The following is a 27,263-nucleotide window of genomic DNA, read 5'->3' on the forward strand; positions in this document are numbered from 1 at the left end:
CTTATTGACATAATATCATATGGCGCTCTGGTTGAGCCGCCTCTCCTGACATCTTTAAAACATTTAACTCATATACAATTTAGCAATACGAGCATTGTATATTGCAATGTAACAGCATCATTTACAATTGACAAACTGAAAAATAAAATTGCAATCTTTTGCCAACTACTTACTCCCGGTTAAATATTAAAATTTAACTAAGTTATTCCTCCCGCTTTAGTGGAGCCGTGTGCCCCCCCACCCCCACTTCTGTAGTATAGCACCAACAAAATTGGGTCTGAAAATGGGTGTGAGTGGAAGAAGGACCAATGGGAAGCTCCATGCTTGTGGCTCCATATTGCTCGACGTGGTCACTGACTTTTGTCTGTGCTGTACATTAGCAATGCTAGAGTTCCGGGAAAATCTACTTCGACGTGCAGTTCCCGGGGCTCCACTAAGAGAAGGAGCAAATTCATTAAGCTCTAACATTTAATAGAGAGTGCCGCTCAATTCTTAATCACAGTCATTTGGCTGGACTGATGAAACTATCATTATGTTTCTGTTTAACAATATATAAATCAAATAAAAATAAAAACGAATAAAAGTCATGGACAGTGTTGAGGTGATGTAGTGTTTGGAACCTGAATCATCAGCACACAGCCTACCCATACTCTAAGACCAGTGACACAATGGAGTTTATCACCTGATACAGTTTATAAAGTAATATGGTTTTCACAGAACACCACCTGTATTTACATATTGTAATTTTTAGGATTACGACTACCTTATTGTCACCCAGCCTCCTGTCAATTCAGGGGACAAAATAACCTTGTCTTCCAGAGAACAGAGGCATACTAATGGTATTTTTTCATTGTCCCTTTGGAATTTTATAACAGAATAAAAGGATTATTGTACTTACCGTTAAATCCGTTTCTCCAACATTCTATCAGGGAGACACTGCTACATTTGGGATGTTCCAAAGCTGTCCCTAGGGGAGAGTATACACTGGCGAACGTGCAGCCCGACAAAACGCTTCCGCCAAAGCCCCCATGACACGCTGCCCAAAAGTTACTCACCAGCCGACCAGAGCTACACTAGGCCTGAATGGTGGACCAGATCCACCTGGCTATGGTCACTGACAATTTATCACAGGTGACTAATATTATTATTATTATTATCCTTTATTTATAAGCGCCACAAGATTTCCACAGCGCTGTACATAGTACAGACAGTTGACCATACAGGGTAAAACAGAACAGAACAGTTAACGAATAAAACCAAGACTCCAGGCATAGCAAGTATAGTGAAGTTGGAGAGGGAGAAAAGGTGGAGACAGGAAGGAAAAGGGCCCTGCTCATAAGAGCTTAAATACTAAAGAGAGGGTAAACAGACCGCAGGCAGAACAGGGAGTCAGTGGAGGGGAACAGGCGCAAGAAGAGGGCAAACAGGGGAGAGGGAGGTGAGGAGAACAAGCGTGGAGGTAGGTGGATGGCTGGTAGGTTTTGACGAACAGATGAGTTTAAGTGCCCATTTGAAGGTGCACAGATTAGGGGACAGTTAGAGCGAGGAAGGTCATTACAGTGGAGGGGGGCAGCCCAAGAGAAATCTTGAATTCTGGCGTAGGATGAGGTGATCAGAGTGGAGGAGAGGCGATGGTCATTGGTCGATCGCAGGGAACGGGCGGGAGTGTGAATGGAGGAGGTTTGCAACATAAGGAGTACTGGAGTGGGAAAAGGCCTTGTAGGTGAGGGTGAGGAGTTTGAAAAAGGATTCTGTAGGGGAAGGGGAGCCAGTGTAAGGCAAGGCAGAGGGGGGAGGCAAAGGATGAGCGGAACTGAAGGAAGTAAGTCTCGCAAACGCGTTTAGTGTAGAATGAAGTGGAGCGAGGTGGGAGCGGGGGAGGCCAGTGAGGAAAAGGTTACAGTAATCAGGACGGGAAATGATGAGTGCGTGGATAATGGTTTTGGTGGCATTTTCAGATAGGAAGGGCCAGATGTGGGCGATGTTAAGTTGGAAGCCACAGGACTGGTCGAGAGATTGAATGTGGGGGACAAAAAAGAGTGAGGAGTTGAGTATTCTTATTTCTAATTTATCACACTTGAGTTTAATCCAAACATATAGCTTAAGCTAAAGAAAAAGATCTGAAAACCTCTGAGAATGGTTTTTTGGATATACAGACTTGAGTGTATTTGTGGGACTTGTTATTTAAATATGCACAAATTTTCTCCATGGTTGCTAAGTGTCACATTTTATTACGGAGTTGCCGTTAGGAAATCTAATATCCAGTGCTATGCAAGTAAACATCTGGTTGCACTGGGGATTTGCATGGTTTATCAGAGCATTTATCCAGTCCCTCCAAGGAAGGACTCTCTTTTGCACTTTTAAGAAAGTCTGTTACCATATATATATATATATATATATATATATATCGTGGCAATTGGGACACTTTGCCCCCTTCTAATAGAGGAAAGATTGCAGAGAGGGCTACAGACCCCTCCATCCCTGCACAGGACAGGTGGAGCACCTGGGTCTAAGGAGTTAAGGAATCGGCTAGAGCAGTGCAGGGGAAGAGGCATAAATAGCTACACTTGTGTTGTGGGTGAGAGACTGCTGCTAGAAAGTGGCCAGTGACTAGTTAGGACCTACCTGTGATAGCCAGTGTTTAGGGCTATGGGACTATGTTTATTTCTGTCAATATTTGATTTGATTGCTGAAGACACTGTCAAAGTGGTTCAGCAGAAACCTGTGTGAGGAGCCATCTGTTTGCACGCTTTTCACAAAATATATATATATATATATATATATATATATATATATATATACACACACACACACACACGTACACACACACACAGGATAATATTTATTGTAGGCAAAACTGAAACCAGAAAATCATAGACCTGTGAGCATGACTTTTGTAGTAGATAAGTTATTTGACAGGATTCCAATGCCTGCTATTGTGAAAAATATGGTAGAAGATAATTTGGTAGCATTTTCGTCATGGTTGGATGACCATTCATACAAAACAAACATGATTAGTTTTTAAGAAGAGGTAGGACTGAAACTGGATGTTGACAGTGCACTCAATATGATACTTTTGGATCCTGCTAAAGTGTTTGACATTGTTCCACAGAGCCATCTGGTGCGCAGTATAAGAGTAGTTGGTCTAGGAGAAAATTGACCTTAATCTATGTAGGGTTCTTAACACGGAGCAGTACAGCCACTTGCCACAGAATAAATTTGCCAAAATCAGCTGTGCATGAAAGACAAACAATTTCACATCAGAAGAGGAAAGTATTCTTTACTGTAACAGTAGTTATGTTCTGGAATTCCTTATCATATGAGGTGGGGATGATAAATTAACACATTTAAAAATGGATTGGGTGCTGTTTTTATAAGAAATATTGTAAGTAACTCTAATGAATGGAACATTATGGGAGAGGGAGGTGACTGATCCTGGGAACTTAAATGTTTTGTCTATGTAATCTATGGAATTTCGTGTAGATGCAGAAAACAATAAGCATAATAATAATAATAATAACATCTAATTGTGATAGATACAGGAAAAGGAAAATCATTAGCTGCAAATCATTTCCTTTGATGATCCTAGTGGGGACCTTAAAAAAATATTTTCTAAAATTTAAAAGCATTACACCTTGTCACAGTAATATTATTCCTATTAATTAAAACATTTAAGATATTGTTTGGGTCAGTCTATATTACGGTTCTTTTGCTACAGATCTCAATATTGACAATGTTTATGCAGAAACAGATACCGGTACCTCAATTAGTGACATTGCATTTAGGTGTAAAATTTATACTAAATCACAGCAGCCAATCAAAAATGAGCTTTTTATCTGTCTAGTGCATGTTAGACAATGAAAGTTAGTGTTTGATTGGCTGTTATGCTTCAGTACAAATTTTGCTCCTAAATACAGCGTTAATTGAAGGCTTCTGTGCAAAAACTGTTGGTGCGCATCTATCTCCCTTATTCTCCATTTACAAAAAAAATTAATTTGTTTGGATTTGATTATTGGCATCTGAACTTCAATTGGAGAACTCAATTTATGATTGAGTTCTATATCATTTAGCTACAACCTTGCTGTAATATATAGAAACTTGACAACATTATTTAGTATACCTAACATGAAAACCACATTGCATTTGACATTGGGTGTGTAATCAGCATTTACACTTGCAGTCGGGATGGTCAATAGAGGACACCGTGAACGCGAGTGACCAGAGAAAGTACTGGCCAAAAGCCGCTGCCGCTCCCGACCACAGGTGCAAGCGGGAATGGATTCCTTAGAACCATTATATGTTGCATTCCCATATCCATTTATATACTGCTACTTGCATTAAAAATACTAGTACAAAGCATGATTTTTAGCGCCAATAGACAACTGGCATTGCAGCAATTCACAAACTGTGGTGTCAAATTTGGTGCTAACTTGAGCAACTTCTGGTTTGGTCATTGTGACTGTAGCAGTTCTAAGATGAGTTTCAACATTAGTGGACAAAGTACTTTCAATGAAACAGTGATGTAATTAACACTTTTGTTCATCATAACTTCCCACTGCAGGTCACATGGAGAATGCTGAAGGACTAAAGTTATGGTGATAGCACAAAATTCATGCTGTTATTGTCTTGTCTTTCACTAGGAATATCACTGACTGGTATTGTCGCTACTAAACTGGGAGGCACGGAGTCTAACGCACCACTGGTGTTCACCAGGGACCCCCGCAAGGAGGTTTGTGCTTTGCTGTGTGTGATGTGCAGGTTGCGGTTCTCCCAGAGAGAGCACCGTGCAGAGAGAGCACCGTGCAGAGAGAGCATAGCGCAGACAGAGCACTGTGCAGAGAGAGCACCATGCAAAGAGAGCCTAGTACAGACAGAGCATAGTGCTTAGAGGGCATATTGCAGAGAGAGCACCATACAGAGAGCACAGTGCAAAGAGCATAGAAGGCATAGTGCAGAGAGGGCATAGTGCAGAAAGAGCATAGTGCAGAGAGTGCATAGTGTATAGAGGGCATAGTGCAGAGAGAGCATAGTGTATACAGGGCATAGTGCAGAGAGAGCATAGTGTATACATGGCATAGTGCAGAGAGGGCATAGTGCATACAGGGCATAGTGCAGAGAGGGCATAGTGTATACAGGGCATAGTGCAGAGAGGGCATAGTGTATAGAGGGCATAGTGCAGAGAGAGCATAGTGTATACAGGACATAGTGAAGAGAGAGCATAGTGTATACAGGGCATAGTGCAGAGAGAGCATAGCGTATAGAGGGCATAGTGCAGAGAGAGCATAGTGTATACAGGACATAGTGCATAGAGAGCATAGTGCATAGAGAGCATAGTGCATAGAGGGCATAGTGCAGAGAGGGCATAGTGCAGAAAGAGCATAGCGTATAGAGAGCATAGTGCATAGAGGGCATAGTGCATAGAGGGCATAGTGCAGAGAGGGCATAGTGCATAGTGCAGAGAGAGCATAGTGTATAGAGGGCATAGTGCAGAGAGAGCATAGTGCAGAGAGAGCATAGTGCAGAGAGAGCATAGTGCATAGAGGGCATAGTGCAGAGAGAGCATAGTGCATAGAGGGCATAGTGCATAGAGGGCATAGTGCATAGAGGGCATAGTGCAGAGAGAGCATAGTGCAGAGAGAGCATAGTGCAGAGAGAGCATAGTGCATAGAGGGCATAGTGCAGAGAGGGCATAGTGCAGAGAGGGCATAGTGCATAGAGGGCATAGTGCATAGAGGGCATAGTGCAGAGAGGGCATAGTGCAGAGAGAGCATAGTGCATAGAGGGCACAGTGCAGAGAGAGCATAGTGCAGAGAGGGCATAGTGCAGAGAGGGCATAGTGCAGAGAGGGCATAGTGCAGAGAGGGTATAGTGCAGAGAGGGTATAGTGCAGAGAGAGCATAATGCATAGAAGACCTAATGCAGAGAGCATTGTGGAGAGAGAGCATACTGCATAGAGGGCATCATGCAGACAGAGCATATTGCATAGAGAGGGCATAGTGCAGAGAGGGCATTGGGCAGAGAGAACACTCTACATTCCGTCTCCTGAACAGGGGGCACAGGTGAACACAATTTGTTTTGTTTGTTACACAGTGGTCAATGCAAAATGTATTAACCAAACTAAATCCCAGTGTATAACCTCTTTAATGTATCACTTGATCCACAGAATTCTTGAGTTTCCAGTATTGAAATACTTCCAGCATCTGAATACTGTCACCCTATTGTTTCTGCTCTTGATGCTTCAGTTGGCACCTTGAACGTAGGGATTAAACAATACCAATAGGGTGAACCGGTCAGACTACTCTGTGCTAGTCCCTGTACTTTGAATTTAATGCTGTTACAGCATACAATCTGATTTCCCTAACACAGGCACACAAAGACCAGTGCCAGTTTAATCAGATGCCAATTAAATCATAGTATATATTTGGATCATGAGAGCACCAAGAGAGAATCCACACAATCACGAGTAGAACATACATGAAGAAGTGAAACATACAAACTTCACATAGAAAAAAACCAGCAAACCTTTGTGTAACCATTATATTGTGTTTTTTTTGTTGCTTACACATTAAAACCACAAAGATGGGGTTACTAGGCAGTGTGACATCATCATAATGCTGGACAATTATTATTATTATTTATCCATATTGGTTTTATGCCTGTCAGACTCTAAACAGGATATATTCAGATAACAGTTATTCAAGACATTTTTATTAGTGTTAAACCCAAGCAACAGCTTCCAAAATTGTAGAAAAGTCCTTGAAGTAACTTGACTATAAGCCAGGAGACCGAGAGCTAACAAACATCTATTTATGAAGAAACTGAAAGCGACAGATATAAGTCAGCAAATGGCTTGAGAAGAATTCTTTGTAACTACATCTCAGATATGTAGTTATGATTCCACCTTCATACAGATTTATTGGCATGTTAGCGGACTATACTGCCCTCAACCAATTAACTGTTCGATCCTAAATTATTTCTGGCATGAGTAATATTTTTAAACCTTTATTCAGGAAATAAATGCACTGTAATCACTTCATGTTCGGTTGTATGCGGTGCATGTCCTTCGCAGAGCCAAAAAGCTGCGGCGATGGTGGACGCAGCATCGGTGTATGCCAAAATAGCCGTCAACGGTAAATGAACGCAACAAGCATCATCCATGGTGTCTCCGGAGTTGGTAAAATTACTGTTGGGTAAGACAGAGCATGTGTTACAGGGCTCCATAGATCAATGGTGGGTAAGTTGTTCAACTGCCAGTCCCATTATTCTTTTCATTTTCTGCAGGATGTACTGATTCTCAAGACAAATTGCTCTGTCAAGACTTAACAGATTGAGGCCTGTTTTTACAACACTGATAGGGACCGATTCAATTAGCAGCACGGTGGCTCAGTGGTTAGCACTTCTGCCTTACAGCACTGGGGTCATGAGTTCAATTCCTGACCATGGCCTTATCTGTGAGGAGTTTGTATGTTGTCCCCGTGTTTGCGTGGGTTTCCTCCCACACTCCAAAAACATACTGGTAGGTTAATTGGCTGCTAACAAAATGACCTGTCTGTGTGTGTGTGTGTGTGTATGTTAGGGAATTTAGACTTTAAGCCCCAATGGGGCAGGGACTGATGTGAGTGGATTCTCTGTACAGCGCTGTGGAATTAGTGGCACTATCTAAATAAATGGTAATAATAATAATTAGCGAGGTTCCGTAATAACCTAGCAGTTATGTTTCAGTGCACATTACCAGCAATTGTGGCAAACTTTGCTCATTTTTGTTCGGACCCCTATGAGGTGGGAGTAAAAATGAGCAAAGGCCATTACCAATAACCGCACGCGGTACATCCACCGGGTCACTATGGAACCTTTTCGGCAATCGACACGGTGAAGGGAGCAGTAGTCTGCGTTAGTTGCTCACAATACCAATAAGTCACTGGTATAATATCTGTATCTGGAATAATGTAACTACATGAATACAGACATAACTAATTTTCTAGTGAGTATGTGCGTGAAAAGTGTGTTTACCATCCGTTCCTGGCCTTGTCCATAGCTCTAGACTGGTTTTCCCATTAAGTATTTACACTGGTCCAATAAAGACCTAAAGAAAATAATAGCACTAAAATTGATTCACTATTACTCTTAAAAATTACAAAGTCTTCTATTACGTGTCCCATGGTTTGGTTGCCTAGTGCACGGTCAGTGTCTCTCCAGCTCGTGTGGAACTATATGTCCCAGCATGACCTATTTCCAACTGCCGCTATTTATCTTTCCCTGATTTCTTTAACTCTTATGTTGTTAAGTTTGTTTCCTATATTTTGTCTGCAGCAATTTACAGTCTATATACTGTTTAATAATGCAGCAGGGAACGGCAAAATCAATAAAGTGTACAAGCGAGGTATAACCATGAATATTTATGTCCACTCAACGGCCTCACCTCAACATTATATCCCACATCCTCACTTATAACCACTATCACTGTGTGCGATAAGTAACACGTAAGTGTGAAAGACTGATGGGAGGTTGTGGTTGAAATAGTCTCCCGGCCTTATTGTAAATGGAAGTGTTTCCAAATAGATAGCCCGATGTGAAATGTGTGCCATGACTGTTTATATTTAATTGCATAGACTTGTACAAAAAAGAACATTCTACATCCAAGGGAGGTGCCGAGTTGGGGAAAGAGGGGCTTTAGTTAAAAAATAATAATTATGGCTAGAATTCTCCTTAAACCAATCCCATCTCTCTATCTTGTATTTCAGACACTTCGTAGTAACAAAGGAAACTGAAGGGTGTTTTGTGATATACCAGAGCTATCACTTCCCCTATCAGGCTGCTACAAAAAGCACAGCACAGACTCCGGTATACCCTTCAGTGTGAAGGGTACGAGGGAAATAATTAGTATTTTTAACAGCTGACGTCTAAATTATTAACATTTTATGACAATCCCAATAATGTTTGTAAGATCTTCATTTCCTTGAAGAACCCAGAGGGACTACTAAACATAGACTGCAATTTGGCCTTATACAAAAGACTTCCTAGTGAAGTGGGCAGAATTAGGTCCCAAACGCCGCGATTCCCGGTGAATCGCGGCATTTGGCCCCACCCCCCGCTGTCAAATGATGCGTTTGCGTCATGAATGTGAGTTAATGTCACAATGTGAGTTAAGTAGCTGGGAGGCTATCTAATTGTTCATACCCCTTGGGGTAGATTTATCAAACCTTCTGAAAGTGGAGGTGTTGCCCATAGCAACAAATCATATTTTATCAACCATTTTCTAGAATGTACTAGATAAATGATAGCTAGAACCTGATTGGTTGCTATGGGCAACACATCCACTTTTCCTTTCTAGAAGGATTTATAAATCTACCCCTCTACCAGCTATTACAGCAAAGAAAATGCTGATCACTTTCCAACAGATATCAAAGCAATTCTGTTAAGTATGTATATGGTTTACATTTTATTATTTTAGAATTATTACAAATAAAGTGGAAGATTCACTTTAACACTGCTAAGTAAGGAACATTCCTCATGGGACATTAGTACATCAAAAGCAAACTGATGGATGGGTTGAAAAAGAGAACTTGAAAGGTGTTTTGATTACACAAGACAATTTGGTGAGTGTATATATCATTATCATCATCATTTGTTTATATAGTGCCAGCAAATTCCGTAGCGCTTTACAATTGGGAACAAACATTAATAAAACAATACTGGGTAATACATACAGACAGAGAGGTAAGAGAACCCTGCCCGCAAGCTTACAATCTATGGGTAAAATAACTTTTGACAGTGAGCATGAACTACCTTCCCTGTGGCACATTGACTCAACGTAGCACGGTGGCTCAGTGGTTAGCACTTCTGCCTCACAGCACTGGGGTCATGAGTTTGATTCCTGAACAGGAACCTTATCTGTGTGGAGTCTGCATGCTCTCGCCATGTTTGCGTGGGTGTGCTCCGGAAGAAACCCCCGCAAACACTGGGAGAACATACAAACTCCAATCTTTTGTATAAGGCCAAATTGTATTCTATGTTTAGTAGTCCCTCTGTGTTCTCCAAGAAAATGAAGATCGTACAAACGTTATTGGGATTGTCATAAAATGTTAATTATTTAGACCCAGCTGTTAATGACAAATATTCTCTGTACATCGCTGAGGAATTGGAGGCGCTATATAATCTGATGATGAATGCAGAGAGAAGCACTATCAGTTTTCTCCACTAAAGTCATCAGTGCCTATTTATAGCCACTGGATTTTATGGCCTAGAAATTAACTCCAAGTCCAATCATTCATTACCATTAGCTCAGCATGGTCCATCTGCCATGGAAGGGGCCTAAGGATATTGCAGGATCTTGGCAGCACTGTGCGACCCTAGGCATGACAAAGTTATCTACATGACAAACGATTGTGTGAACTGCCTAATGTCCTGCGCTCTCAGAGGCTGTCACTGAATTTCGGCCTCAGAAATTTATGGACCCTTGTTGGGGATTGTTTTACAACTATTATAAACAAAAATAGAAACTTTCTCCCTAGAGATAAAAAAAAGGGTTCCATGGGGAAGAGAGAGAGAAGAGGAAAGAAGACATCCTCTAACAAGAATCCTGTTTAATCTTCCCTTTGAATGAAATACACTATTAGTCACTGAAATGTGAGGTAGGATTAACTCACCTCATGATTTATAACAGCCAGGTTGTGACATTCTGTTTTAAATACTATGGTAGGGAAAGGAACGCCCATGCCAAGATTTATTTGCTGAAAAAAACACATTGTAATTGTTTATACAGTGAAAGATTTTAAAATTCTACATTCTCCTTTGCAACAGCATCTCTGTGAAAAAATTGCAAACCTTTCTTTTTTTTTTATTAATATTTATTTCTTTACTTAAGAAAAACAAAAAACTCTAGTAACGTCATTTATGTAAACGTCAAACCACATTGTTTTGCATACCAGAAATATTCACAGTTCGGAAAATGATATGTCATGCATTGAAAATGCAGTAGGATTGTTTGACATGACAGAATCTTTGCAATGATAAGCAAAAAAAAAAAAAAAAAGAAGATATAGATCTAGTAGGGGGTGGTGTATTTGGGTATGTAAAGGAAACATTAAATTCACGTTTCTTTCTGGAAGAATTAGGCTGCTTTGTGTCATTTTTCACCGTCTTATTTAAAGCTTGGTAATGATATTTAACAACTAGCAGGAAATAAAATGATTTGTAATAAGTCATGCTCACGTAAACTACACTTCTTTAATCCTTTATGGAAAAGCAAAAAACCATAATCAGATTAAGTCATTATTTGACCCAAATTCACAAGACACTTTACAAATTCTTCAAATACACTAAAAGTTACATCTGTACATGGTGGGGTATACTACTTGGAAAGGTTAACTAGGAAGACCTACAGGCTTGTACTACACAGTCTAAGCACAATGATACAGGGTAACTGTCCAATTAAGTGTGAGCACAAGGATCTATGGGGGGGAAAAAAAATCATAAATTGAATTATTTAAAACAATGGTGCCAGCACAAGAAATGCACTTGGCAGCCATGCAGATATTCGCTCTAGGAGTTACAGCATACCATCACTCTTTGCATCATGTTACTAAATAATTCAAATTGCAGTAAAGTAAAACGATGTGCTGTAACCCATAGCAACCAATAAGATACCAGCTGATAGCAAAGAACAATCATGTTCTGTATACCATAGCGACCAATCAGATGTCAGAGTTCGTTAGTAGGACTACACTTAACTGCTACAAGCTGATCTGATTGGTTGCTATGGATTACACCCAGGGCTACCCACAGGGGAGGACTGGATTGACACATCTCAGAGTAAAAGCCTCAGATTAGAGGGTTAATTTATTAAAACTTCTAAAAATGGAAAAGTGTAGGCGTTGCCCATAGCAACCAACCAGATTCTAGCTAGCATCTATCTAGTACATTCTAGAACATAGCTAGAATCTGATTGGTTGCCAAGGGCAACGCTTCCACTTTTCCTTTCTTGATAACTCTACCCCAAGCTTTTTAATGAGATCTACAACATGAAGCGGTTTTTTTTTCTGCATTGCTTTTAGATGAATGTTCAGTCAGCAAACAAAACTATCACAAATTAAGAAATCAGCTCAGGTCTACGTTAGGACAAGTCAAAACCTACCAACTTCGTTTTATTATCAGTAGAGCTTGAATTAGCTTCTCAGATCAATTTCCAAGATGTAACAGAAGAATTAATAATGCCTGTCCTGTAGCATCTAGTCCTTGATCTTGCTCAGCTCCAGTTTTTTCTTAGTCTACATTATTACATTTGTTTTTCTGTTTAACATGTTATGTTTTTTTGCATTTGATTGCTTTACCTTCCCCAACACATAATAAAATGATTGTTCCAAACTTAATTTTAATTGAGATATAAAATATTTCAAGCTCATCTTTCAGGGAGAGGTGGGCCAGGGATTAAAAATTTCCTCGTGGTGTCATAATTCTTAAGGGCAGCCCTGGTTACACGTCATTGCTCTTTGCACCAAGTCATTCACTAAACCCAATTGTGTTCCATAAATTCACAGACTTCTCTCTCCAAATGTTCAGCTCCTAGGGATTGTGTATACTAGCAGAGGAATAGTGCGATAGAGAGATCTATTAACAGGTGTAACTAGCAGTCACCAGGCCACATAGCAAATATTTGGGAGGGGGGGAACATATCAATTCACTGTTCTGCTCTTCTGATAAACGAGCAGGGCTGAAATAGTCGCAATAGAGCCCTCTTAGAACAATAGAGACCTCTGGATTGGATGATTACACATCACCGACCCCACCCCTCCCCAAAAATACTCACTGTGCCTCGCATACCAGACGCATGGGCTGACACGGCGATAGTTACACCCCGATCTCCCTGCACAACCTCTGCTGCCCATACAAACAGCAGTGATAGAAGGGGAAGACTACAAGAAAATGGTTCTCATACCAATTTCTTCTGGCAACCCTGACGCTGCGCGGCTGCGTGGATCTATATTCCACCCTGTTTCTCCAGAGGTCCCGGATGTGTTGAAAAGCAGCAAAAAAGGAAACCCGCCTGCGTGGAAGAAAATCTCTCCATAAACAAATGAGCGTATGGTTGCCTGAAGCAATCAACTTGTTAATCAGGTATTCGATGAAAACATCATTCTAACCTATGACTGGGCAATAACACGCTTACATCAAATTCTGTAACCACTGAAGTACATCAATCATAGAACTGAGGGCAGATTTAACTAAACTGAGGCACGATAAACGTACTAAGGTGTCATTTTCTGAAAACTGTGACTCCTTTATACCGTTTGAAATACGATTATTTCACCAAATTGTGCCAATTCAGGCAACTTTTGTGGCAATACATGCACATTTCTGGTAATGCTTGTATGCTTTTATTGCAATAATAACATGAATTATTGATCCTAAAATTACCTGTCACCTGGAGGCAGCCATTTTGTGGCCTGAGTGGATAATCATGAAAATGTAATCTACTAAAATGTACTTACATCACTAAACCATGAGGCGCATATTCCTCATGGCTCAGTGGTGTCACTGACAGGCTGAATATTGGACCCGCCCACAAAATGGCTGCCCCCACAGTGTTGGTGCCACTCACCAGCATGAACACAAGTGAGTGTTCTTAAATCACTTTTTAGTTAATGTAAATCGTTTATGATGCTCTGCAATTGGCAACAATGGACTAAAACAGTTAAGGAACTGAACTAAGCCAAATCTCAACCACAGCCATCTTAAAATTTGTTGATCAGCTCTGTAAAAAAAATCCTTGAAGGGTGGCGGATGTCTCTGTTATCCAGCATAGTAAAATGGCAAGGGAAAAAGGGTACAGCAAATGTCCTGCACCAAATGTTGAACCAATTCACTTGTCATCCAAAATGGAAGATACCACAGAAGGAAGTAGGTACGTTTGGCCATGACGTGTTAACACCACAATAAATTTAATTTTGGCAAAAAGAAAAGAAAAGAAAAAAATTTGACGGGTTTTATCGAAAAAATCGTTCAGAACTGTCCGGCACTGCTTGGGTCACATTGAAGTAGGCGGACGATAGACGGGTCGCTCTTCGCCCCTCTGATAAACTCCTCCAGTGACAGTTTTCCTGCGGACAAGAAAAATGACAGATTATTTCTGCTTCAGAATATAAATAGCTCAAGAAACTATAACTAATAGCTAATGAAGTGCTTAAAGGGTTTGAACATAAATTATTTGTCCTGGAGTGCTTTGAAAAGTTGGGGGGAGGGGAGAGGAGGTACACAAAAGTCAACTACCTTTGTTTGCAGCTCTGAGCACTCCTGCATCTTTCACAACCCCCCACCCCAAGCTGTCTATTACTGCGAGTGGCATTAAATACCACTTATATGTTAAAACCCCCTTTAATTCATTTATTATTACCCTTTAAATTGGTTGCATGGTGTCCTTGTGTTCACAGTTGATCATTTCTTTAGGCAACAGTACAAGCTTTGAAATGGCATTAAAACCGGCAATCACCTATAAAACTATATAATCCATATAAAAGGGAATTTATATTGACCTGGAACTGTACGGTTTATCTCTGTGTGGCAGAGTACCGCAAGTGCTCAAACCCAGTCCTCACGAGCTACCAACAGGTCATGTTTTCAGGATATCTGTCTGAAGAAACATGTGGGATAATCACTGACCCAGATAAATAGATGAACTCACCTGTGCATGATTAAAGAAATCCTGAAAACATGAACTGTTGGTAGCTCTTTAAGACTGAGCACCTGTATGCTAAGGTTCAACTGTGTTCACCCTCTTGCTGAAACCTCATGTGAAATAGGGTAGTGGGGGCATTTTCTATTAGTCCACGACCCTTCTAGGATATTGGGCTAGATTTACTAAGCTGTGGGTTTGAAAAAAGTGGAGATGTTGCCTATAGCAACCAATCAGATGCTAGCTTTCATTTATTTAGTACCTTCTACAAAATGACAGCTAGACTCTGATTGGTTGCTATAGGCAACATCCCCACTTTTTCAAACCCGCAGCTTAGTAAATCTAACCCATTGTGTGTACTTCCCCTTAGACAATAATTAGACATTTGACATGAAGTCTCTCCTATGTTCTGGAGTGGATAAATGCAGGGTAACTATATAGCACTAGAGAGCCCATCGCTACGCAGCCTGTGAGCTCACTTTCTGAGTCTCTCTAATGACGATATTATAGTTTAATGCTATTTGATGAAATCCCACGGCCTGTTAAATCTACAGGTGGGCACATGGAATAACTTCAACCTCATTAGCTTCCATTATAAGCCGGCAACACATTAGGAAACATTGTACATAAATTATTTATCCCTGTAATCATTGATGTGCACAGCTGTAATCAGTAAGTTATTAGCAAAACGAACTGAAAAGAGTCTGCAGGTACATCCAATCTGCTTGACACAGGTTCTGATTTCACATAGCATTGCTTGCTATGCTTTTATTAAGCGGGGTGTATGTCATGTATTATAATTCTATGCTTAAGAGCACTTAAACAAAACAAATCTGAAGGTTTCTTGGACGTCTGTATAAATGCATGGTGTGCTCCTTGCACTGCAAACACCCCACATCAATGCTGGAAAAAAGGTTCAAATTGTACTCAGAGAATGTGAGCACAGCTTCAAATACATGAGGTTATATTTCCATAGGGATCTCACTGTTCTCTCCTTTCATATGTTTCACAAAGGCCTCAGACACGCGGGGAACACATAGCTATCTATAGGAATCCTCAAAATAAAAAATAAATAATATATATATATATATATATATATATATATATAAAAACAAATGTATAAGAAGCGCTGACTATATGACTTCAGTACCACCCTCTTCATTAATTACAACTTTTCCAAGCTTTGTCCTTAAAGTCTAGTTGTTTGATCCTTATTTATGTACTAAACATGTGGCGAGAGCCAATTGGAAACCAAGGGGTATATTTACTAAGCTGCAGGTTTAAAAAAGTGGAGATGTTGCCTATAGCAACCAATCTAGCTGTCATTTTGTAGAATGTATTAAAGAAATCATAGCTAGGATCGGATTGGTTGCTATAGGCAACATCTCCATTTTTTTTTCAAACCCCCAGGACTGTCTCTATGGCGTGACCAACATTTCTGTATTTGAAAGGTCCAATTACAATGTGATTTGTGCACACAAAACTGCACTTTCCTGCAGAAAATGACAATGGAAGCTGCAGGAGAAGTGCGATCTAAAGTAAGAACATGTAAAATAAAGTCTACTGTAGTAAACGTTATTATTCTTCCTCCAAACTATTTTTTGTCTCAAATTAATGATGAAAGCGAGGAGACATCATCAGGTGATAAATGTATTAAGTGCTGATTTCTGCAAGTCGCTGGAAATCAATGAGTTTGCAGTTCAAAATTTAAAGCGCCGATGGCTTTAAAGGCAAAACAATGCCTTTAAAGCCATTGCCGCTTTAAATTTTGACTGCAAACTCGACGATTTCCGGCGACTTGCAGAAATCAGCACTTAATACATTTACCCCCAGGACTGTCTTTAAGCCATTTGACACTTTACTGAGTTTAAAGCTTTGTTTTACATTGGGCAAAGTGCAGCCTGTAGGGAGCGTGGAAAATTTCCAGAATCCTTCCAGAAAAGTCATTCAAATAGCAGGAGAATCAATCGGTGCAGAGTTCATCGGAATCAAGAGCATGCAATATAGTGTTTATTGCCCAAGTATTGTGACAGCCCGGCAAGAGAGAGACTATCCTGACCAGGTGACAGTGGCCACCAGCATCACCTGACTACCTAGGGACATCACCAAATCCAGAGTAAGTGGTACCTTTACTAGACACTCAAAATGTTTACTTAATCATAAAAGTCCTGGCCAGGTAACACCTCCTGCGCTGGCTATTGGAACCACTTATCTTTCCTTCAAGGGTGAATGACTGTTTTTAGCTTGAAATTTATAGACAGTCGTAGGACATATTGCTAAGAAATTAAATAAAAGCTGATATTACCGGATACTCTGTATCACCATAGCGGCTATACTAAAAGTTCTTAATATCTATATTGTGCAGAGGTATCTTAGCCATTGTCCTATCAATTATCCTGTACTGAGTGTTGAATTATCAACAGTTAAGAATTCAGTTTTACAAGAGAAATATGTCCTAATAGTATTTCATGTGTTGCTGCACCATATTATTTAGAATTACGTTCTTCTGATACATCAATTATAAGAAGAACTAAAACACTATTCGGGTAAGGTAAAGCTGCACCATAGAGATATCTCTCAACTGTTAGAATAGTAAATTCACCTCAACATCAATGAGAATACCGGTGTAGCTGGATTGTACGTTAACTTGACTTAAGTAAATGAGATTTGTTTAACTTAACACTTAGCCATAAGATCGTTCTAATTGTATTAATGTCTAATTAATCCTGCCCTAACCCTCGATCCAAACCCTTCACCAAACGTCCCACACCTCTCTCTTTGTGTTCTGAGTGAGGTGGACAATTAGGTGCATTTGTGCTGTCGCATTTTATGGGCAGCAATATCGCCCGTAAAAACTTTAAGGTATGATCACAAAAAGCTGTCAAACTAGAAAGGTATATATATATATATATTTATTTATTTGAAGCTTCAAAAGAGCCAGATGAAGTTTACAGTGAATTTATACATTTGTATTTCCAGATTTAGCTATAGCTCACTGATAACTAATCTTCCTTTCTAAATGAGCTTCCCTAAATCAAATTTATTCAACCCTGAGTTTTTAATAAAGTGCTAAAATGTCATTAATGTTATACAAATGAGCAAAAAAAATATTACTATGGAATTTCCAGAGCCGGATGGTTAATGCTACACTAAGGTGCTGCACTGTTGGCCTTAGGAAGATGGGGGTGGTTTAAAGTACACCAATGAGCTGCACTGTTGGTTTTAGGAAACGGGGGTGGTTCAAACTACACCAATGAGCTGCACTGTTGGCCTTAGGAAATGGGGGTGGTTCAAACTACACCAATGAGCTGCACTGTTGGCCTTAAGAAACGGGGGTGGTTCAAACTACACCAATGAGCTGCACTGTTGGCCTTAAGAAACGGGGGGTGGTTCAAACTACACCAATGAGCTGCACTGTTGGCCTTAGGAAGACGGAGGTGGTTCAAACTACACCAATGTGCTGCACTGTTGGCCTTAGGAAGACGGGGGTGGTTCAAACTACACCAATGTGCTGCACTGTTGGCCTTAGGAAGACGGGGGTGGTTCAAACTACACCAATGTGCTGCACTGTTGTCCTTAGGAAGACGGAGGTGGTTCAAACTACACCAATGTGCTGCACTGTTGTCCTTAGGAAGACGGGGGTTTTTCAAACTACACCAATGTGCTGCACTGTTGGTTTTAGGAAATGGGGGTGGTTCAAACTACACCAATGAGCTGCACTGTTGGTTTTAGGAAACGGTGGTGGTTCAAACTACACCAATGTGCTGCACTGTTGTCCTTAGGAAGACGGGGGTGGTTCAAACTACACCAATGTGCTGCACTGTTGGTTTTAGGAAATGGGGGTGGTTCAAACTACACCATTGAGCTGCATTGTTGGCCTTGGGAAACAGGGGTGGTTCAAAGTACACCAATGTGCTGCACTGTTGGCCTTAGGAAGACGGGGGTGGTTCAAACTACACCAATGTGCTGCACTTTTGGCTTTAGGAATTGGGGATGGTTCAAACTACACCAATGTGCAGCATTGCTGGCCTTAGTAAAAAGACACGTTAAGTTGGTGGCTCTTTTATGGGTGCAAATTATCTTTATTAATGACAGATGATTATTCATGTTGTAATATTGAACACAGTGTTTAAAGACTGAAACAACTCGTACATGCCTGAACCCTAAATTGTGCTGTTTGAAAGTTGGACTTCCCCCCCTTTTGGTCAGACACATACCATCTCGGTTGGTATCCATTTGCCGAAAGATTTTTTCTGTTCTCTTTTCTGGTGTTGACTCGTCTTCCGGCATTTTCATTACTGAAGAGACCATCTTGTAGATCGCCTGTAAGACATAAATACATTTTATTATCATGATATTCACAGATGCAGTCAAGATTCCCCAAGGGACCTTCTACTTTTCATGTTATATGCAAGCCAGCTGAGGTTAACATATGTGTGTAACATAACATTCCGGCAATCAGCGAGAGCCCTCTATACTATATATATATATATATACAAGTACTTTTATGTGCAAGGATGTAAGTCTATCGCATAAAGGACTCCGCATATTTCACAAATGACAGCTGCTGTCTCCTCAAATAGCTTTGTGGATCACCGGGGAAATTAAGGAATCAATACAAAGGAAATAATAAGCTAAGAGATAAAAGCAGAAACCAGTATTGCTATGAGTTTTTTTTGTATCAATATACTCTGCAACAGTCATGATTTGCTCTAGTGCGCCAAAAATTCAACCAATATGCATTGGGAGCAGCAGTCTGCACCAGCTGGTGGGGGGGCGATCCTTGCTAAGTACAGAATAGGTGCACCTGTGTATTTAGTTTTGTGGGGGACTACAAAACGCAGATTTAATTTTGTGGAGCAAGACTATTAAAATGAGATAAAAGGGTTGGAGAAAGCACATATTTTAGTCGGAAGTACCCTACTTTGTGTAAGGGCACGTCGCCATTTTCATTCTGCAGTGGGAATAATAAGAGACCGCTCCTGATTGGTTGTCCGTCTATTCAGTAGATGGAATAGTCAAAACGTAACTCATTTGCGCAGGGCCTTAGTATAGAGCAGCTGCGTTGTTACTGCTGTGTATTTATTTATTTATTTACAAGTCAATAGATTCCGATCAAGATTCAGAAGATATAAGTTTAGTATTTCACTACCACACTACAGAACAAAGGGGAAAAAAATGATTTATTATTTAAAATACGAAATCAAAATTATTTATTTATGGAGAAAAGGGGACACACTACATTTATTTAAGGGGGCACACTAGATTCAGTAATAGTAGAAACAGGGCACAGTAGATTAATATAGTAATATTAAGAAAAGGGGGCACCTGGCACTCTTTTTCACTTGTACCCACCAGCCAGGGGTACAAGGAGGGGGCCAATGACATGTTTTAATGGGAGGGAGGGCTGTTTTGCATTGATTTTATTTCTCACGCTGTCAGACAAGATAGCTCTAATCCCTGGGGTTTGAGCCATCCCGCCTCTCAGAAACACCTCTACTATTTTGCAGACGGTTTTCCTGGCGGGTTTGCAAACCACAGTTTAGTAAATCTGGCTGTCTGTAATTTGATCATTGTAATCAGGATTGCGATCTGTAAAGCGGTGGTTTTTAAAAATGTCGCTTTCAGCCGCGTTACTGGCGGTTTGGCCTCTAGAAAATCCCATGATTTGAAGGTTTTGAAAACCGCTAAAAACCACCCTTTTGCAAATCTACCCCTTGAACTGTCTCTACATCAGTGCAAATCTCCATACCAATACCGAATATATAGTGTTATTTTAGGTTTATATATTTTATACAATTTGGTGTACACTGTCCTATGGTGGAATCAACTGGAACTTCATATCTTTTGTATTTAGGGCAGTCATCCAAAGTATTTCATTTTCTTCTACATTAAATGTGGCTGAGGCAAACTCTATGACAATTTGATTGACCAAAACCTGAAAAGAGGTCTAAGAAAATGTAAAACATTTTTTTCATCCTCTCAGAAAAATGTCACTATTAAAGCCAGTGCATGGGTCCCGAATATCAAGTGTGATTTTGTACCAAGAACATTCATCTTTGAATACCTTATGCTAAATTGGGTTCATCTTCCAGCTAAACACTCACTGTATGAAAGGGACACACAGAATATGATGACCTGGATTCTCATTTTTATCATGGTCCTTCCAATATTTGGCCCAATGGAAGGGACATGGTCCAGAAAAATGATCCTGGATTCCTATCACAAGGGAGAGCTGTCAGACCACCTCACTACAATCGCTGGGTAATGTCAGATGGTGTTACAAACAGCTGGTTTTGAGTGATTAATGGATAGGAGCCTCTGATAGGTTCTATGTGGTTCCTGGGTATATTGTTCCTGTGCTTCTTTGGTGGTTTGAGCCTAACGTTGACCTTACCTTTTGTGTCTCTGAACCTGTTATATCCCTCTGTTCCCTTGGCTCTGGTACCCTGTATCCCTATGCAGATAAACACATTTGTCTTGTGCATAAATCCTGGGATCAACTGTGTACAAAACTTGCTTAAGGGAACGTGGGCTGCTTTGGTGGTGTTGATCATCCCACGATCATGTTTTATTGTGCCAAAACAATTCACATCGGTTGATTTGGTTTTTTGAACTTACTAAAAATTATCATTAACAGTGGAACGATGTCGGGCAAACGTGGAAGCGTGTACGCATTCACGACCATTTGTCCAACACTTCTTCCGACCGTTCCTCTGTATATCTGTAGAGTGTGCACAAAGTCGTGATCTTTTCAGCAGATGGTTATGAGAGATGAAGAGCACAGATCTGAAGGTAAATTGTGTAAGTATGTAAGCATGGATGGTCATGCTCAACGGGACTTTCAATCGTTGGTGAAATCATTACAGAAATTGCATGTGAAATAAGATTGCATTGGTATGTACCCAGCTTTACACGTTCAGAGGAAAAAGATTTGTCCACATTACTGTAAGTTCTACGTATGTAACATAAAACAGTTTACTAAAACAGATATCCAAGTGGAACTTAATGCAAAGATGTTTTATAAATAATTATTATTAAATATAATAATAATAAAATCAGTCACAAAATTGTTTAAATCTTGATGATAATCTACAGGAAGATGGTATTTAAGACACCAATTTTTCCTTGACAGATTAAGAAAAGAGATGGGAGTAAAATGCCTTGACACTGGATCGTTATAATGTCTTTCTCCTCTCTCCACCAGGTAAATTAAAACTTATTAGGAAATACAACTACTCCCAATTTCCATATACAGATGAGTCTTCCGTTAATTATCCATTTGGTCCGATGTAAGTGTGGAATTGAGTAATGCGTTTGCCATCTCACATTAAGGTATCTGGAGATTCTCTGTAGGGCATACAGTACTGGTTGGATCACTCACCAGGCAGAGAGAGTAGGAACAGGATATTACATGCTGGGACAACATTATAAGCTTGTGAGTAGGAATTTCTCTTAAAGTTTCCCGTTGGATGATGTGTCAGCTTTCAAGATATTTTTGTGTTAAAGGCCAACCTGGATCCTTATCACATTTTTTGTTGCTGAAGTTCTGCCGATATGTGTAGGAGGCCTGACAAATATTAAATTGCATTCAAAACAACTAAGTCTAGCATTCCAGGCAATATATTTGTTTAAATTACAATGTCTGTCTTTATAAACAGCTCACTCACGCATCTGATTGGAACTCACACACATGAAATGTTGTAGCGTTTAAAAAATGAAGATCGGTTTCATCATTTACAGACATCGATTTTGAAATTTTACTAGATTTTAAATAGAACTGAATGAAATATAATTAGTTCATTCATCTCCCTTACTCTCCTACCACTTTGGTTGACAAATTCAAATTGTTATTTTTCTGCAGAATATTTTGCTATTCCCAATGCATTCACTTCTGATTTTCACACCAGTCTGTGTGGTGGACTATCTTCTTTCTTTGTGTACTGCAATTGTATTTCAATAGTTCGACCTGGAACAAAATAAAACTAAAAAAAAAAGCATGTAAGTGTGTACAATGAACCTTTCTTTATTATAACAAACATCTCCTGACCTAACATGTGCATGTGTGGCCAGTTTACCATTAGGTCAAGTAAATATTTGAAAGCAGTATCCTATGAAACAAATATTTTTTTTTTTTAACATAAATCAATGTGGCAGGCAGTAAGAAGAATGATGATATTTACCATTTTCCCTTGTTTTTTTCTTCCTTCAGACGGCTATCAATGATTTATGATTCTGGACTACTACGGCAACTCTAGTCACATTGCACATGATGTAATGAGCAGAGAGACTTTGGAACAACCCTCTGTCTTCTTTTGGCACTGTGACATCCTCCTCTGCCAGTCCATCACATGCTGAGAGCTGTGAGCCTGTGTCTGGCAGTCTTTTTTGTTTGCCAACCAGAGAGCTTTTTAAAAGGAGATGATGTGTTGGAGTATAGCTGAGAAAAATGACTATCGGGTACTTGCTTCATCAGCCCCACTAATTCCGCAGCACTGTACAGAAAACTCACTCACATCAGTCCCTGTCCCATTGGAGCTTACCGTCTAAATTCCCTAACACACAACACACACACACACACACACACAGATTAGGGTCATACAAACTTCACACAAATAAGGCCATGGTCAGGAATCGAACTCATGACTCCAGTGCTAAAAAAAACTTCTATTGTGGACTGGTGTTTGAAATCACTTTTTTTAAACTCAATGAGACTATTTTGGTTTATCAGACTTAGTGGATCTTGTTCCTGCTGGTAAGCCCCGGTGATGACGTTACAGAAGAATTCTCGATAAAGCGAAAAAATTTGACTCTCACTTTTCACAACATAGACAATGAGGTTGACTTTTTAGTGCCCTAACGCATGTCAGCTGAGAGGGAAAATTGTTTTGTTTCCTAACAATATATATTATGCAGTTTAAGATTTATTTTCACTTTATTTTACTGTGCAGCTAGTGAAAATCTGAAGACGTCGACATATAGCATACTGTTTGCAGGGCTGATGAAAAGTTAAATACCATCCATAAATTCCAATAAAATAGTACCGCCCGTGGTCATTGTTAAAATTACAGCATGTGTGTCTGAGTTTATAAACAATAATTTATGAATAAACTGTTTCCCAAACATGTGAGTACCACCACAATAAGGATCATATAAAACATGTAATATGTTTTAGTACAAGAAAAACCACGAGTAAAACTGCATGTCAAACGTGTTTTTACTTGCAATTGGTCTATAATTGGAGCAGTAAGTGGGATCTTTTCCAGGTGTAGGGAAGAGAACAATGTTAGCATGGGTGGTAGCCGGCTCAACGGTTGACAGCCCCCTAAAATGTCATTAAACAGGTCAGTGAGCCTAGGCGCAAGAACATCAGAACATTTTTTATAGTAAGGAGGAGTGAAACCATCTGGGCCAAGAGCAGAAGATGTTTACAATGATTGTATTGCCTGGTGGATCTCTTCTAGAGAGATGTCGGTATTCAAGAGCAAACTGTTCTCTAGGTAACGGGGGTAGGGTCTTAGTCTTTAAGTAGTCATCTATCAGCTCAATTTGAGTGTTAAGCGAGGGAGGGTCAGATTATATAAAGATTCATAGTAATTGCTGAATTCCGTAACAATTTCCGTAGGATCATAAATGGGAGGGTTGTTGCACCCTCGTCTAATCTTGACAATCAGTCCACGGGCTCTTTTTTGTCATAATTTGTTTGCCAGCATCGTGTTGGCTTTATAAGCCTTGTCATAAAAATGTTGTTTCACATTTTTAAGAATGGAAGCAGCCCATCTAGAGAGTAAGGCATTAAGTTGGCCTTTAACTGTATTTGTCTGAGTGAGATAAGAAAAGGGGGCATTTTGTGACAGGTTAAATTTGAGGCCAAACTAGATTCCAGAGTAGAGATCTCATTTGCCACTTGCCTGCGGGACATGGCAGAGATGTTAAGAAGTTTACCTCGGATTGTCTCCTTACGGGCCTACCAGAGAGGATTCTGGGTGAAACGTTAGGAGTGGAATTAATGTATTCAGTTGAGATATCTTGACGTGTCTTAGAGTCTAAGAGGATGGTGTCATCGAGACGCCAAGCACGGTGCCGTGGGATTGTGTTCGATAAATTTAAAGAAAGGGATGTACTTGCACGGTCAGAACATGAGAAAGGGCATGTGGTTGTGTTGGAAACAAGTTGCATCAAGAAAGGCTAAGAGCATATCTGTGCAAGAGTGGTTACTGTGTGGGGCGGAATAACGAGTGTAGTTCCTAAACGAGGGATGTTTTAGGCGCCATAAATCATACATATTATATAAAGTAAGGTGTGGGACCAGTGCCTGGGCATCCCTAGCAAAAGTAGGAAGAACGAGAAGGGGATGCAGGGGCTTTGTCGATTGTAGGATTAACTACCAAACTGAAATCACCACCAATAAGAAGGTCCCGGCAAAAAAAGGATTTTTTGTCCGAGATTAGAGGCATAAAGGGAGACCAGTGTGAAAAATTTGGAACGGATCGTGCCAATTAATACAAGGTCTTCCGGGTCTGAACGGGAGCTGAGAAGCGTAAAAAGGAACTTTATTGTGGCTAAGGATGGTTACTTTCCATTTTTTCATTTACATGCTTTTTAAGGGGGTACTTAATAAGAAATGTATTTCGACTTCACGATAAAACTAATTTCCTTATGTAATACATTTAAAGAGCAATTAAAAACATGACAGAGCTAAGCATGCAAAGCATACTTAATTACCAGAAAAATCAAGAACGTCAGGAACATTTGGCAAATATTGAAGGTAGGACTACACCGAGATTCAGTATATTATAAACCAGTGGATCAGATACTTATGGGTGCATGATCAGTGGACAGCAACTTTTGGGTTTAATTGAGACCAGTCTTGATTTATGTTACATTTGGTAGTTTTTATATATATATATATATATATATGTGCATTTTTATTAGAGATTGCATATTAATAAATATTTGTATTGGATATACCATTCCCAGCCTATACTCACTATTTACTTCTGCAAAAGAGAGTTTGATTTTTCTGGAAATTAATTATGCTTTGGATGCTTAGCGCTTTCATGTTTTTTGGATTATTTTCTATTTAAAGAGGGTTCTGCACCAACCTCCTGTGTAGTACACCTGCTGGTACTATAGCAGTATTTATATTATTAAGCTCAGCACATGACATATCATCATCATCATTTATTTATATAGCACCACTTATTCCGAAGCGCTGTACAGAGAACTCATTCACATCAGTCCCTGCCCCATTGGAGCTTACAGTCTAAATTCCCTAACACACACAGACACACAGAGACAGAGAGAGAGATACTAGGGTCTATTTTGATAGCAGCAAATTAACCTAGTAGTATGTTTTTGGAGTGTGGGAGGAAACCGGAGCACCCGGAGGAAACCCACGCAAACACGGGGAGAACATATAACTTTTTTCCTACTTTTTCTTAAAAAGCAATTAAAGCCAGTATTTGACGTAATTGTATATGAAAGTCTGTGTGTTACTAAGCTGAATAAAATACATGAAATAACTGGAGTGTTTGTAACTAACTAAATACGTCCAACATTTTTCTTTTACCAGTATCAGATCCCAATAGGACATTGCCCTAAAGGTGTGGGGGGAGTTTCAGCTGTCTGTAATAGTTAGAGCATCCGTGAATCCTGGTTATTCCAGAATAGTCCCCATTTTTTTTAATTTAAAACCTTTAACTCACAATACATATCTTTTCACAATTTAAATTTCCGAGATAAACCCAAATTAACGGGAAGAATCAGAGAGGTTTCTATAACTATTTAACCTTACATGGACCCCATAATAAGGTATGGAGTTGATTTTATGTCCTGAGTAAACTTCTGGTCACATGAGTGTCCCAATTTTATTTTTATATTTCAAAATGACAGGATAGTCAACTACAACGTTTTGTGTGTTTGGAAGGTGTAGAGAAATGTCTCTTTGATATGAAGCTTAGATTTGTGTAGTTTTAGATTAAGCAAATTCTCTGTCACTTTTGTCTTTGTGGCTATATAATTTTGACAGTGTTGCTGAATTATTCCTGCTATAAATCAGGGATTTGAGCCGCAAAATCATAATGATAATTTTTTATTCCTATGGAAACAGATCCGTCAAGTAACACATTTTTCATTCTGACACGCTAAAGAATAAGCTCTGAATAATCAGTTAATTAGAAATAAAGGCCATTTTAATTACAGTAATGGCTTATGAAACTATGCTTCTTAAAATTACAATCCTCTCTAAAAATGAGGTGTCTTTCTTTAACATAATTCATTCTGGCCATCTGTAAGTTGAGAGATCTGCTAATAAATGATTTATTGTTTGCTCAGTGTAATGCGGTTATCATGGTAACCACAGTCACATGACACAGAGCACAGAGGCTTTGGAACCTTTCTGCTGCCATCACATGACCACGGAGCAGCTACATGACTGACTGACTCTCACTCAGAGATCAGGTTACAGTCTTATGTGTTGCAGCAGAAACTGAATTTGTGAGACCATTTTTTTTGCAATGGCAGCTGCAGCAATCTCCCCTACAGATCCATTTTACGAAGGAAACAGAGTTATTGGAGAATCGCACGGACACAT

At 39.7% G+C, this 27,263-nt stretch overlaps 1 protein-coding gene across 1 annotated transcript in view; it reads right to left on the bottom strand.

The window, feature by feature from the left end:
- Positions 1–11,212: 11,212 nt before the first annotated feature.
- NCALD (neurocalcin delta) overlaps positions 11,213–27,263 on the bottom strand; it is a 79,442-nt gene continuing 63,391 nt past the window's right edge. Inside the window, exons 3-4 of the mRNA XM_075213899.1 lie at positions 18,886–18,991; positions 11,213–14,096 (exon numbers count right to left, since the gene is read on the bottom strand). Of these exons, the coding sequence (XP_075070000.1) occupies positions 13,999–14,096; positions 18,886–18,991 (204 nt within the window). The 3' untranslated portion in view covers positions 11,213–13,998. The remainder of the gene's footprint in view (positions 14,097–18,885; positions 18,992–27,263) is intronic.

Source organism: Mixophyes fleayi, chromosome 5 (assembly GCF_038048845.1).
Source record: "Mixophyes fleayi isolate aMixFle1 chromosome 5, aMixFle1.hap1, whole genome shotgun sequence".
NCBI classification, from domain to species: Eukaryota; Metazoa; Chordata; class Amphibia; order Anura; family Limnodynastidae; genus Mixophyes; species Mixophyes fleayi.